Raw genomic sequence first — 12797 nt, forward strand, 5'->3', positions numbered from 1 at the left:
GGACTTATCCTTGTGTTTCTGCATTTTTAAAACTTTTTATTAAATTCCTTTATTTTGTATTGAAGTATAGCTGATTAATGGGCTTCCCTGGTGGCTTAGAATGCCCATGCAATGTGGGAGACCTGGGTTTGATTCCTGGGTTGGGAAGATCCCCTGGAGGAGGGCACGGCAACCCACTCCAGTATTCTTGCCTGGAGAATCCCCATGGACAGAGGAGCCTTATAGGCTACAGTCCATGGGGTCGCAAAGAGTCAGACATGACTGAAATGACTAAACACACACACATAGCTGATTAATAATGTTGTGATAATTGCAGGCAGTCAGCAAAGGGACTCAATCAGCCATCCTCCCCCAAACTCCATCCCATCCAGGCTTCCACATAACATTGAACATTGAGCAGAGTTCCCTGGGCCACACAGCAGATCCTTGTTGGTTTTAAATACAGCAGTGTATAACTGTCCATCCCAAACTCCCTAATCCTTCCCCTGGGGAACCATAAGTTCGTTCTTTAAGTCTATGTGTCTGTTTCTGTTCTGTAAATAAGTTTGTATCATGTCTTTTTTTCTTTTCTTTTTTTTTTGGTATCATGTCTTTTTATGTTGTTCTGTATTTTGTTATCTAAAGGACAAGTAAATCAGGGACCACTTGTAGATCATGAAGGAGGAAGCATTTAGGTACCGGAGAAGACTAGTTACCTCTAGTCAAGACCAGTGCAAACAAGAAGGAGGGGACATGTATATACCTATGGTTGATTCACATTGATATATGGCAGAAACCAACACAATATTGTAAAACAACTAATCTCCAAATAAAAATAAATTTATTTATTTATTTATAGTTCTACCACTTTATTGCTACCAACCCATCTCCCTCTACCCTCGTGCACACATGCTCAGTCATGTAATCTCATGGACTGCAGCCCGCCAGGCTTCTCTGTCCATGGACTTTTCCAGGCAAGAATACTGGAGTGGGTTGCCATTTCCTTCTCCAAAATAAATTTTTTTAAAAGGTGCAAAAGGAAATGCAGAGCAACTTGTTGGAAAATTATTAAGACTTTCAAAATGTCTATAAGTAAGTAAGTAAAGTCACTCAGTCGTGTCTGACTCTGTGATCCCATGGACTGTAGCCTACCAGGCTCCTCTGTCCATGGGATTTTCCAGGCAAGAATACTGGAGTGGATTGCCATTTCCTTCTTCAGGGGATCTTCCCGACCCAGGGATCGAACCTGGGTCTCCAGCATTGGAGACAGATGTTTTAGCGTCTGAGCCAGGGCATTAAACCTAACACAAGGCCCTTCTAAGCTAGGAGACTTTGCAACTACAGGTTGCATGCTCATGAAACTGGTCCTGCTTCTAGTGCATATCACTAAGTGCACTATTAATTACCTGCCCAATTACGTTATGTTCCTTTGGACTACCATGCAGCCCTCCATCCATTTCGGGAGCATTGAGAATATGCCAGGGATTGTGTTAAGTGTTGAGGATTCCAGATAGGAGCATTCATTCAGTAACACTGAGTGTCTATTATATAAAAGGCCTCATTCTAGGTCCTGGGACTATGGCTCTGAATAAGACATTCACGTTGGGGAAAACAACGAATAAACAGGAAAAAATATCAGATAGTGATAAGTGTCTAGCAAAAAATTAACATAGGATGGTATGATACAAGGTGACTAGATGGCTATTTTAGATTAGGTGTTCAGGAAGGCCCTGAGCTAAGACTTCACTGAAAATAGGCCAGCCCTGCCTCCATGGGAGGTGGAGAGAGTTATCTTAAGCTCGAGACAGGAAAGAGGGAGAGAAAAATGAATGCCAGAGTGAACAGAGGTAGTGGGTACAGAAAGGATGAAATTGCGAGAGGTGGGAGGGAGCAGCTGGCAGGGACCAAATTACCAAAAGGATTGTTTGAAAGCAAAGGAGTGGGCAGAGTCCGGCGAGAACGTCCTGGCAGGAACTCAGGCTAGACTGAGAAGTGGTGGCTAGGTGACTAGGTGACTAAGATGAGAGCAGCGGAGATGAAGCTAAGTGGGCCGACTTGGGTCCAGAGTGCTGTCGGCAGCCTCCTATCTGCGAGGGCCCCGGACCGGGTCAGGTGAGTGGGTGGCCCGCTCAGAGCCTCGCGGAGCCCCGCCCCCAGGGACCGGCGCGTGGCCGCTGCCCCGCCGACGTGGCCGGCGCAATAGGCCGGGCACGTGTCTGGTCCCAGACTGGGGGACAGGGCGCGCGGGGGTCTCCAGCTCCTTCTGGTGATTAGGGGCCGGGGCGCCAGCTGGCCTAATCCCGGCGTCCGCGGGCGCGAGCAGAGCAGATGGGCCGAGAGGAAGGGGGCTGGGTCACAGGGAGGAGGGGGCGGCCAGGCGGGCGCGCGCCCCAGCCGCGCGCACGCGCCGGAACGGGGGCGCGCAGGAGCGCCGGGGAGGGGAGGGGAGAGGAGGGGAGGGGAGGGGAGAGGAGGGGAGGGGAGGGGAGAGGAGGGGAGGGGAGGGGAGAGGAGGGGAGGGGAGGGGAGAGGAGGGGAGGGGAGGGGAGGGATGGGGGCGGGGTGGGGGCAGCCCTTTCCCAGGCGGTAGCGGGGGTGGTGTCGCTGTTGCCCTTTTAAGCCACGGGGCCGCCGCCTCCTGCCGGTGGAGTCAGTTACAAAGGGAGCAGCCGCCCAGGCCGCCACACCGCCGCTCGTTGAGGCCTCGGCGCCCCTCGCCATTTTCCAGCCCCGATCCGACGCGGGCCGCGGCGGCGAGGAGAGGCGGAGCCGCGAGAGCGCGGCCCGGGCCGGCCCCGCGGGGCGGTCGCGGCCGTGACGGCGGCTCCGGGCCCTGCTCCCCTTCCGCACCCCTCCCGCCGGAGATGAGGGGAAGATGTCCGTATCAGGGCTCAAGGCCGAGCTGAAGTTCCTGGCGTCCATCTTCGACAAGAACCACGAGCGATTCCGCATCGTCAGCTGGAAGCTGGACGAACTGCACTGCCAGTTCCTGGTGCCGCCACCGGCGCCGCCGGGCAGCCCGCACTCCCCGCCGCCGCCGCTCACACTCCACTGCAACATCACGGTGAGGCGCCCGGCCGCAGCCCCTCAGGGCCGGGCCGGGGAGGAGAGGGGCGCCCCGAGTGCTCGGACAAAGGGGAGGCTGCCCCGGAGAGGCCCCTCGGACCCCTGGGCGGGGCGGGGTGGGTCCGCCCCTTTCCCCGGTGAGGGGCCCGCCTGGGGCCCCGCCGGGACTGCGCGCGGCTGGGGTGGGAGGAGGCGGACGGCGCGTTTCTCCGGCTTTCCCGGCGGGGCTGGGTTTGGGGCTGCTGGCCCCTCTCGGCCCCGGTCGCCGCACCTCGAGGTAGGCGATCGCGGCCGGCCAAGTCCTCGCCGGGTCGCCATGGCCGTCCATAGCCGGGGGCCTGCCCCCGGGGGCCGCGGCCCGCGGGTCGGCTGTTGTTTGAGTCCCGGTGGGGCAGGCGAAAGGCCCTCAAGTTTGAACGCGTCCTTCTCCAGTCAGGTTTCCCTGGTTCCGTCTATTCCCCCAATTATTTTTTAAGTTTGGGTTTAAGGAGAAACTAACATTGAAAACTGACGCGTTTGTGGGGGAAAAGTTTAGAATGCAGCCTCTGGCGCTGTTTGAATGATCCCCTTCCCGTTGGCCTGGCTCTGCGCTAACGCGTTCCGAAGGCGCGTTGGACATTGGATGCGGCAGGTGTTCTGGGGGGATGTTTGTGTAGCCCCTCCTGTGGTAAATCGGGAGCAGGGGAAAGGAGATCCGTGCCCAAATCTACTGCCCAGAAAGATCGTTTTTATGTCACAAAGTCGGAAAGATCCTTTAAAGCTCTCTCATTTGCTTCGTCTGAAAGCTCGTGACAAACCCGTAAAAAAAAAAAATGTTAAGTTTCCTCATAAAAATGTATGATGAGGATGTTCATTGTGAAATTGACTTACGGTATCGGTCCAAACTACGGGATGTGCCGCTTATTATAACAGGAGTCAAGGTGGTGGTTTCTTGTTCCTCTGTAAATACGGTTAAAGCTGACTCTAGCGTCGTTAAACTCCCTTTGGTTAAGTTAGTAGGTAGTTAAGTCCTACAGCGTGCCTGGTGCTCCGGAGTCTGCAAAGGCCTTGAGGTTATGATAATATTAAAATAGTTTTCAGAATACCGGGGAGCAGGTGTATATTAAAAAAAAGTACAATAAAGGGCTGTACTGAGGTGTTCTCTTCTAGGCGCTGGTTTCGCAAAAATGGGTAGAGCAGTCCCTGCTTTCAGAACTCAGGCTTCTTTTTTTTTTTTTTATTATTATTATTATTTTTTTCCAGTGAACTCAGGCTTCTTGAGGGAAGAGTTTTACACAACTGTGATGAAGTTCTGTGGTATGCTCCTGAAAGCCAAAGAGAGCAATTAACTTTGACTTTGGTTGGGGACAGGGGGCGCTTCAGAAAGGGCCTTGAGGAGAGGCGGATTTGTGGAGTTGGGTTTTCACAGGTGAGTCGAATTTTGGAAGGGAGCCAAAGGGCATTTCAGGCTGAGGAAACTCCATCCGGAAAAAGACACCACAACTTTGAAAATGTGGTTGGCTTAGGAATAGAGACGTTATAATGAGACTTGAGAAGCCCAGGATATAGGCGGGTGAAGGAGAACATTTTCCAAGAATGGAAAACAGGAAGTAGTAGTGAGCACAGAGTAGGTGATAATAAAGAGACTGGCTGATCTGATGATGATTATTCTGGCACAAGTTGAAGTATGGCCAGGAAAAAGTAGGGCTGGTTTCAATGACAAACAACTTGTAGGCTCCTGGGGAGGCGCGAGCTCAGGTAAATGGGAAGATGTATTTACCATCCAGGACTAGGAGTGGTTCTCTGTAGTGGGTGGCATTAGGAAATGCGTGTGTGGTTTTGGTTATTCTGGTGGGAGTGGGATGGTGGTGTTGCTGTGCTGAGCTGGCATTTAAGTGGCAGGGGTACAGGGATGCCAAGTGTAATATTTAGGCAGTCTGCCAGACAGAATTATCCCACTTCAAGTGCCAGCAGTGTCCTATTGAGAACCATATTGGAGGCTGATGGAGTCAGCTGCACACAAAGATGCTGAATGATGACCTGGATTAGGGAGTGGAGAACGAAGTGAGTTAGAGATGCCTGGCCAAAGGAGGATTTGGTGGGGACTAGGATAATGGTACCATTAATACAAACTACTCAAATTGAGGTGTCAGTGAATTAGGACACATTATCAGAAGATAATTATCATGGTAGATACTGTGTTAATAACATTATTATGGAGAAACATCAAACATATTCAAGAAGTTCAGTAGCATGGAGAATTTCCGTGTATCCAGCCTCAACAGTGATAAACTTTTGGCCAATCTTATTTCATCTCTGCCCCACCTTGGATTATTTTGAAGCAGATTCCAGACATAGCACTTCATCTGTAAATATTTCAGTGTGTATCTCTAAAAGATAAAGACTAAAGTTTAGGCATGGCTTAGTGTTTAGATAAAATCAATACAGTTTGCTCTTGTTGATGCCATTTTCTTAGAGGGGAAGGAGCAAGGAAAGAGTGGGGTTGGATTTCAAATGCCAGGACTTGTCTACTGTGTTTGATTTGCTATTATCTAAAAAGTTTTAACTCTTAAAAATAAAAATGTACTGTTTGATCTATTAAAAAAAAAAAAAACAACAACTTTTCCTCTTACTCCCAAATATTTATTGAGTTCTTGCCAGGCCCTGTCTTCTCCGTGCTTACCAAGAAGCATCCTTAGGCACTTTCTATAATGTTTGAGTGAATGGTACCTCATTAGTTGTTTCTTACACACATGCATGTCAATTTGAGTAATCCTCTAAAGATATGGTGCCCCCTTTTTCTTTCAGGCTTCTGCATCAGCAGTTTTCCCCATGTGGAATGTGCCCCTTTCCCCAACTCATTCTGTCTTGACATGTCTGACCATCCCCAAGTCTCTAGTCATACAGTGTATCTATTTCCCTTCCTGCTTCCTCTAGTCCTTAACTGCTGCTTTGGTTATGTTTTCTTATCTTCTGTTATGGTACAGTAGTGGGTTTTTTTTGAAAGTCTTTTTCATGGTGGCAGGGGAGACTATTCAGTGATTATGCTTTTCATCCTCCACTCAGTAAATGCTCAGTAAATATTTGTGTTGTTGGCGATATGGCCACCATTTTAGCTACATTCTCTTTGAACAAAAATCTTAACTACTTGATCTTAATAAGTTAACTGCCAAGAACTGGTCAAAAGGGCAGAGAAAACATCAAGAAAGTGTCTTGGGTAGTGCATAAATATTTGAAAGGCCACTTAGGGCTTGATAGGAAATGTTCAATTTGACTTCATATGAAAGTGGTTTAAGAAGTAAAAAAACAGACAAAAGAAAGTGTAGATGTTTTTTACTCTTTAGGCCAAGGGAGTGGAACTAAATTTCTTTTCTGTTTCATAAATTTGTCCTAATCTTAGATACGAAGGGGGAAAAGGGCTAAATTCAACTTCAAGGAGTCATTTTTTTACTTGTTTTCTGTGAACTCATGATAAGAAAGTTTGTCATGGCGACTTAAAAAGTTATTTTTTCCATTTTCAGTAAATGGATTTAATCGCCAGTCAGAGCTAACATCCAGTTGTTATGATCACACCTAAAGGCAAAGCAGCTCATTTTCCTAACCTGTGCAGCCTTATTGGGAGCCAGTATAGGACTTTGTTTTAGTTCTTTTGGAATATTTAGCATAACTTGGCGGCTCCATTACTCCTTTTATGGACTTCTTGGCATCTGGGAACTCTTGGTAGAGAATCACTGTTTTAAAGTGAGAAATGCCCCCCAGGAAGTAAATTAGCTGGTAAACAAGTAAAACCTCATAGTGCTTTATTATTTGTGTAGCATAAATCATTACTCTTTCTGTAGGAGTGGCTATTTGCCAGTTCATTTGTGGTGGAACATTTTTTTGTTTAACTAATTAAATTTCTATTCATCATTGCCATAAAGGGTACTCTTTTCCCCACCCCAACAGCAAGATACTAAATTAAAAATGTTAGAGCTCTGAGTTTAGGAGATGGAAAAAAAAATTTTAGTCTTAGTCTTTAGGACCTCAAGCAAGCTACTACTTTTACTGTATTTTTCTATGAAATAGATAATACTTTTTGACCCACATGAGAACATATTTAGGAGAATTGTCTAACAGTGATAATAATCTCTATAAATATAAAAGTGATGATGTCATTAGTGGCTGAATAACACTGGTTTGAAAATACTTTTTAATAGCTTTTCATGGAAGATGAACCAGTGCTGTTAATTTAATTTTTGATGTTTCTTGTCTTTACACTGATAAAAAAGTAGCCCTGACAATGTTATACAAGGGAAATGACAAAACTTGACTGAAAAGCCAAAGACCTTTTCTTTGGTCTATTCTCCTGGGACAGATTGCTTTTCTAGTTTGAACTCCTGGAGAATCTTTTGAAAGTATCAGAACTGTCATGTTAAGTGCTTAAGTGGTACTTTCACTCCAGAGGAATTATTGTTTCCATTCATTTGACCAGTTTATAATATAGAGTCAAATTCCTAGTTGGTATCTAGTCTCCCTTATCCCCGTTTTTATGACCTTCCTTGAAAGGAACAGATATATGAAGAGGAGATTTAGGTTTCCATTTTGTGAATGGTGTATCCTTTAGTAATTTGATTTTTTTTTTTTTTTCTTTGTTAAACTTCCTTAGATCTGGAAGAGGATAGTGTGAGATAAATGTCAGCTAGTTGAGGGGCTGAGAATTGAATTTAAATAGTCCCTGCCAAATAAAGCATTATTGGAGAATCAGAGTGGTAAAGCAGAGGTCCCTTTTTCCAAGGCTATTGTAATAGTGTTCTGTGTTCTCTTCTAAAAGATTATCTTGAAAGACAAAGCAGACTTGGAACCAAGGAAACCAGTGGTTTCTGCAGGTTCAGTGGTTTCAATCTTTTTCAGCACTTTTGATTTCTCTGCTTCAATTCATTTAGAATGAAGTTTTAATTAGCTGTAATTTGTTCCTCAAACAGTTAAAATTTTTCAGATCACGGGAGTGTGTATGCAGTTTTCTTTCACCAAATATTAGTGTATTTACTCTGCTTCTGTGGGTTCCAGTCATGTTAGCTACTTAGTTGTACATTGTTTACTTGTAAAATGATTATCAGGGAGCAGTCTGTTTTTTTTGGGGGGGGGGGGAGAGGGTAGCTTTTTTTATGTTGTCAGGTCATTTAGGATTTTATATGGTACCATATGGTAATTCTGTCAGTTTATTTCATTCTCCACCCCACATTTATTGAACGGCAATGTGTGAAAATAATGTGTCCTATAACTGTTCTTCAGAAGTGTTACAGTTGTTAGACCTCTGAACCTTCAAAAAGAAGCATGTGCATCAATTTTCAAAAAGTTAAGACAGCCATCTCCAAGGATTTCATATCATTTGGAAAAATACCAGAAACTGGGCATTCTGGCAGGCAGTTTTGCTGGCAGGTGCTTGATACAGAGCTGCACATTGGTCTTGTAGTGGATTTATGTGGAAAATAGATAAAGTTATTTTTGAACAAGGCAAGCTCCTTAAACAATGAGAAACAAAGAGGTCGGTTTGATTAACCTTGAGTTATGTTGTCTTAGATTAGGACAACAACACAGCATTTTATGGTGGCAGTGGTGGTGAGCTTCTTTGTAATTTGTCCAATTATGGTAAATTTTAGGTTGGTGGTCACAGACAACTTCATCCTTCAAGCCTTAAAATTACTATAAGACCAATAGTATTAATAAAATTGAAGAAAAACAGGGCCCCTGAATAATTAGATGCTTAGATAATTGTCTAAAATTTTCATAATTGTGGTGAGAAAGAGCTGTGTTAGAAGCATTTAAACATTTAATGTGGGGAAAGTTGCTTGAATTTATATTGGGATTTTTCAGCACCATCCATTGTTTAAAAATTGTATATCATGAGTCATTTTAAAGAGAAATAGTAAGGAAACTATCTTTTCAAGATAGAAAGCTTAGTTATTAATCTTGTAAAAGTTTAAAAGCTTGAAGTATAAGAGGTTGAAAGCATTAATGCTTAGGTTTCTAAGTTTCGGTAATAATTTTAGATGCCTTTCAAAGTATGTGGATTGTCTTTTAAACATTACACTGAACAAGCCTTGACCACGATGTAGAATTTGTGCCAAAGGTTCAGTTTCCAGAGGTGATGGTAGTGGATATTTTATAATGTGGAAGACAAGACATTTTTATTTAAGAAATCTAGAAACCAGATAAGCAAAACTAGAAAAAAATCGCCTGTAATTCTACCACTCAGAACACACCACTATCCAAATTTTGGTATATGTATTGTCAACTGGTCATATTTCTTCTTTTATATTTATGTAGATACCCTCTCTCTTAAAAAAATCAGTTTATTTTATAATCTGCTTTTTTTTTTTTTACTCAATAATATTGTAGACCTTTGTAGTAACCATTACTCTACATTGTCTTCAATTATTGTGTGCTGTCTTATTATATGACTTGAGCATTGAGTCAGTCATGTCCCTACTATCAGTGGTTTCTGGTTGTTTTTTTTTTTTTCTATTTTAAATAATGCCTTAAACATTACTAGATTGAGCTAAATCCTCATGTATATAGGTAATATCCTTTGAAAATTTCCTAGTAGTGGTAACTTTCCTTTCTTATTGATGAATTGGTTTTTGGAGATGTTGTAACACATTATATTGTGTAGGAATTTTTTTTTTTTCCCTTTCAGGTAACAGCTTTTATTTATCAGATTGGCAATAATGTTAACAAGTGTCAAGTGAAATGGGCATTCTCATAGTCAAGGTAAAAGTGTAAATATCTGTGGCTCTCTAGAAAACAGTTTGGTTTCTTTTAACCCTGTCCATTTAGCAAGATAAATGCTGATTACCCCTGTTGGCCAGCATTGACCTTGTGACGCTAGATCTCTGAGAAAGAGGGCTCTAGTCCCAGAGAAGACCCAGATTTGCCTAGTTTAGCTCATCTGACAGCTAATCAGGAATAGGATAGGCTGGTAGAGACCAGTGATCAGGTTTTGGGTCAAGAGAGGAAGGTAAGAAAGAAAGGAGATAGGAAAAGTATCCTCAGTGGAAGAATGATAAAAGGATGTTCCTTCCAAGGAAGAAATTCTGAAAGTGAGGGGAGAAAAGGTTGGCGGATGGGGACAGGCAGCAGTTTTAATGAGACTAGTGGCACAATTTTACATTTTTGGGGGATTAAACTCTTTGATATCTGGTCTGTCACTTGCTTCTGCATTCAGTTTATGGTGGTATGTTGTTGTGGTTGAAATAATAAGAAAATCCAGCCTCACACAGATACTTGATTGGAAAAAGAAATATTTTAATAGCCATTTTAGATAGCTGTAGGCATTCTTTTTGGATACTGTACCCAAACTTAGTTTTTCTTGGATTTTGACTGGATCTTTCACCCTTGCATGATATGACATTGTGTGTTATTATTTGGAAAATATTAGTTCGCTGGAATCTTATAAATGTTAATACATTTCATTATATAACATAACATTATATCCATTAATATCACCATCACCCTCATCAAAATACTCTTGGGAAGCTGTCAGGCTCACATGGTGGAAACAGGCTTTGCAAACTTCTAATATTTGCTTAAAAGCTTGAATTTTATTACTGGCAATAAATACTGCCTTGGGTTTTCCTTGAAATGACAGGTTCTCTTCATTCTTTTTTTGAAAATATATCTATCAGAAACCCAAGTTGGAATAACCATTGTTTGTCAGTCATTCTTTCAAGTGAAAATGGTGTCCTGTGAAAGTGGTTAGTTCAGCTCACAATTCAAACACACAAGTGTGCTCTCATGTATTCTGTAGGAGTGCTCATGTGTGCCCATTTCATCACTTGCAATATTAAAAAGACATAAGGATTGAGATTTAGTAAAATAACTGCCTCATCACAGACATTTGTAAGTGAAATGCCTTTTTCTTCTTTGAAACACCTTGAATGCATAGTGGTGAATACCAGTGCTTCAAGTATAGTTTGGTGTCACTGCCTTTATCTGTGCTAAGGTACCCACCGTTGTTTTGGCACCATTGGTAAGAATGTTAAATGGGCAAAAGGCAATTAACATCTTAGTATTCCTGTAGAAGTAGTTTGGACCTTGGAGTCCAAGGGCCCCACTTAGAGAACTGTTAACATAGTTGCTTAGACCTACTATATATTCTGTCTTTTGTCTAGGATTAGAAAAATTTGGCATAGGTAGTAACTGATCTCAGCATTTCTTTTCTTTTCTTTTTTTTTTTTTGTAATTTTCATAATATAGTTTTGAGGGGTTTTAGCCCAGAGCACCAATTGATATATTTTCTTTCGCTTATGCAGAACTTGAATCAATGCAATGAAGCTCAAAATGTAGTGTTTTTTTTTTTTTTTTTTCTTTTTTTAAGACTAAAGAAAATACAAATCTAAAACAAAATGGTCTAGATAGTGTATTCTCCAGACTAGGCTGAAGACTTTGAAGAAAATGTAATATTCAGAAAGTAATTCTCACTAAAAATGGGATTAATTTTGAAGACCATCTACGTTTTAGCCTTAAAGAGGTTTGGAACACAGAGTTTGAGGGATGAGGATACAGACATAAACCATTGCTGAATGGATATAATGATGTTCTACTTCAGTTTTTTTTTTTTTAAAGAACATTCGGTAAAATGCTTTAAAAATATTCAGATTCTGTGACTCCCAACTGTATTATAATTGAGATTATACTTCTCAAAGCAGTGCTTCTTTAAAACTATGTAAAATTGCCATGTTTCTGTGACTAGATCCTAACTGCAGCTAATACTAATAATAATGGCTTTCCCTGATACGTAACAAAGCAGTACAAATGAACAGAGTAAATGTTAGTAGGTGGAAATGTGTAATGCTTAATTCGTTAACTTTAAAAAATCAACACGTAATTGTGCTTTAAAAAAGTGTATAGATAGTAATCGCATTTCTTGGTAGTATTCAGTTTGTGTGATGTAATAAAATATTGGAATTTTATGGTGTTTGAATTATTTATTGCTCTGTAACTAGTTTAGCAGCTTAAAACAGACATTATCTCACTATCTCTCATTATCTCATTTTGATTACGGGTCAGAAATCTGTGTGTGACTTACCTGGGTTCCTTGGCTCAGAGTCCCTGACCAGGCATTCAAGGTGTTGGCTGAGGCTGTAGTCATCTCAAGGCAGGACAGGACAGCCCTCTCCACATCCAGGTTCATTCATGCACTTGTTGGTAGGATTCATCTCCTCAAATGCTGTTGGTCTGAGGGCCTCAGATTCTAGTTGGCACTTGGTCAGAGGCCTCTTCAATCCCTTGGCCAGTGGGTTTGGACCTCTCCATAGGGAACTGTTTTCCATCAGGGGAACAAATGAAAGAGCAGGGGAGGGTAAGCAAGACAGAACTTCCCATCTTTTTGTAACCTAATTTCAGAGGTGACATCTATTACTTTATTCTGCTTGTTACAAGTGAGTCGCTAGGTCTAGGGGAGGGAATTATACAAGGGGGTGAATACCAGGAGGTTAGGATTATTGGGGCCATTTTAGAGGCAGCTTATTACAGTGTTCAAGAACACAACTGACATCGATGAGTGGGAGCCCACAGACAGTCGCTGTACAAGGAGAATGCCTCTCTCAGAGTCCAGCTCCCATGGCAAGTGAGCACTGAAGGTAGCCCTAAGATAGCTGTGTTGCTGTTTGTTCTGACTTTCTAACACTTGCTATATTTAAGAAGTAATCTTAACCTCATTTAAGAAATCTGTTCTTTAGAAACTACATTCTTGTTTGCAATCTTAAGAAAGGAAGGGAAATGAATTAGGAAAA

The 12797-nt window shown here is 42.5% G+C and overlaps 1 protein-coding gene across 2 annotated transcripts in view; it reads left to right on the forward strand.

Annotated features, from left to right (window-relative positions):
* The first annotated feature begins 2753 nt into the window (after positions 1-2753).
* UBE2Q2 (ubiquitin conjugating enzyme E2 Q2) overlaps positions 2754-12797 on the forward strand; it is a 57145-nt gene continuing 47101 nt past the window's right edge. The window contains exon 1 of one of the 2 annotated variants that reach the window (XM_061158912.1): positions 2754-3043. In XM_061158912.1, the coding sequence (XP_061014895.1) occupies positions 2855-3043 (189 nt within the window). In that variant the 5' untranslated portion in view covers positions 2754-2854. The remainder of the gene's footprint in view (positions 3044-12797) is intronic. The other variant, XM_061158911.1, reaches the window with a different exon arrangement.

The sequence above is a fragment of the Dama dama genome, chromosome 13 (genome assembly GCF_033118175.1).
Source record: "Dama dama isolate Ldn47 chromosome 13, ASM3311817v1, whole genome shotgun sequence".
In the NCBI taxonomy this organism is placed as follows: Eukaryota; Metazoa; Chordata; class Mammalia; order Artiodactyla; family Cervidae; genus Dama; species Dama dama.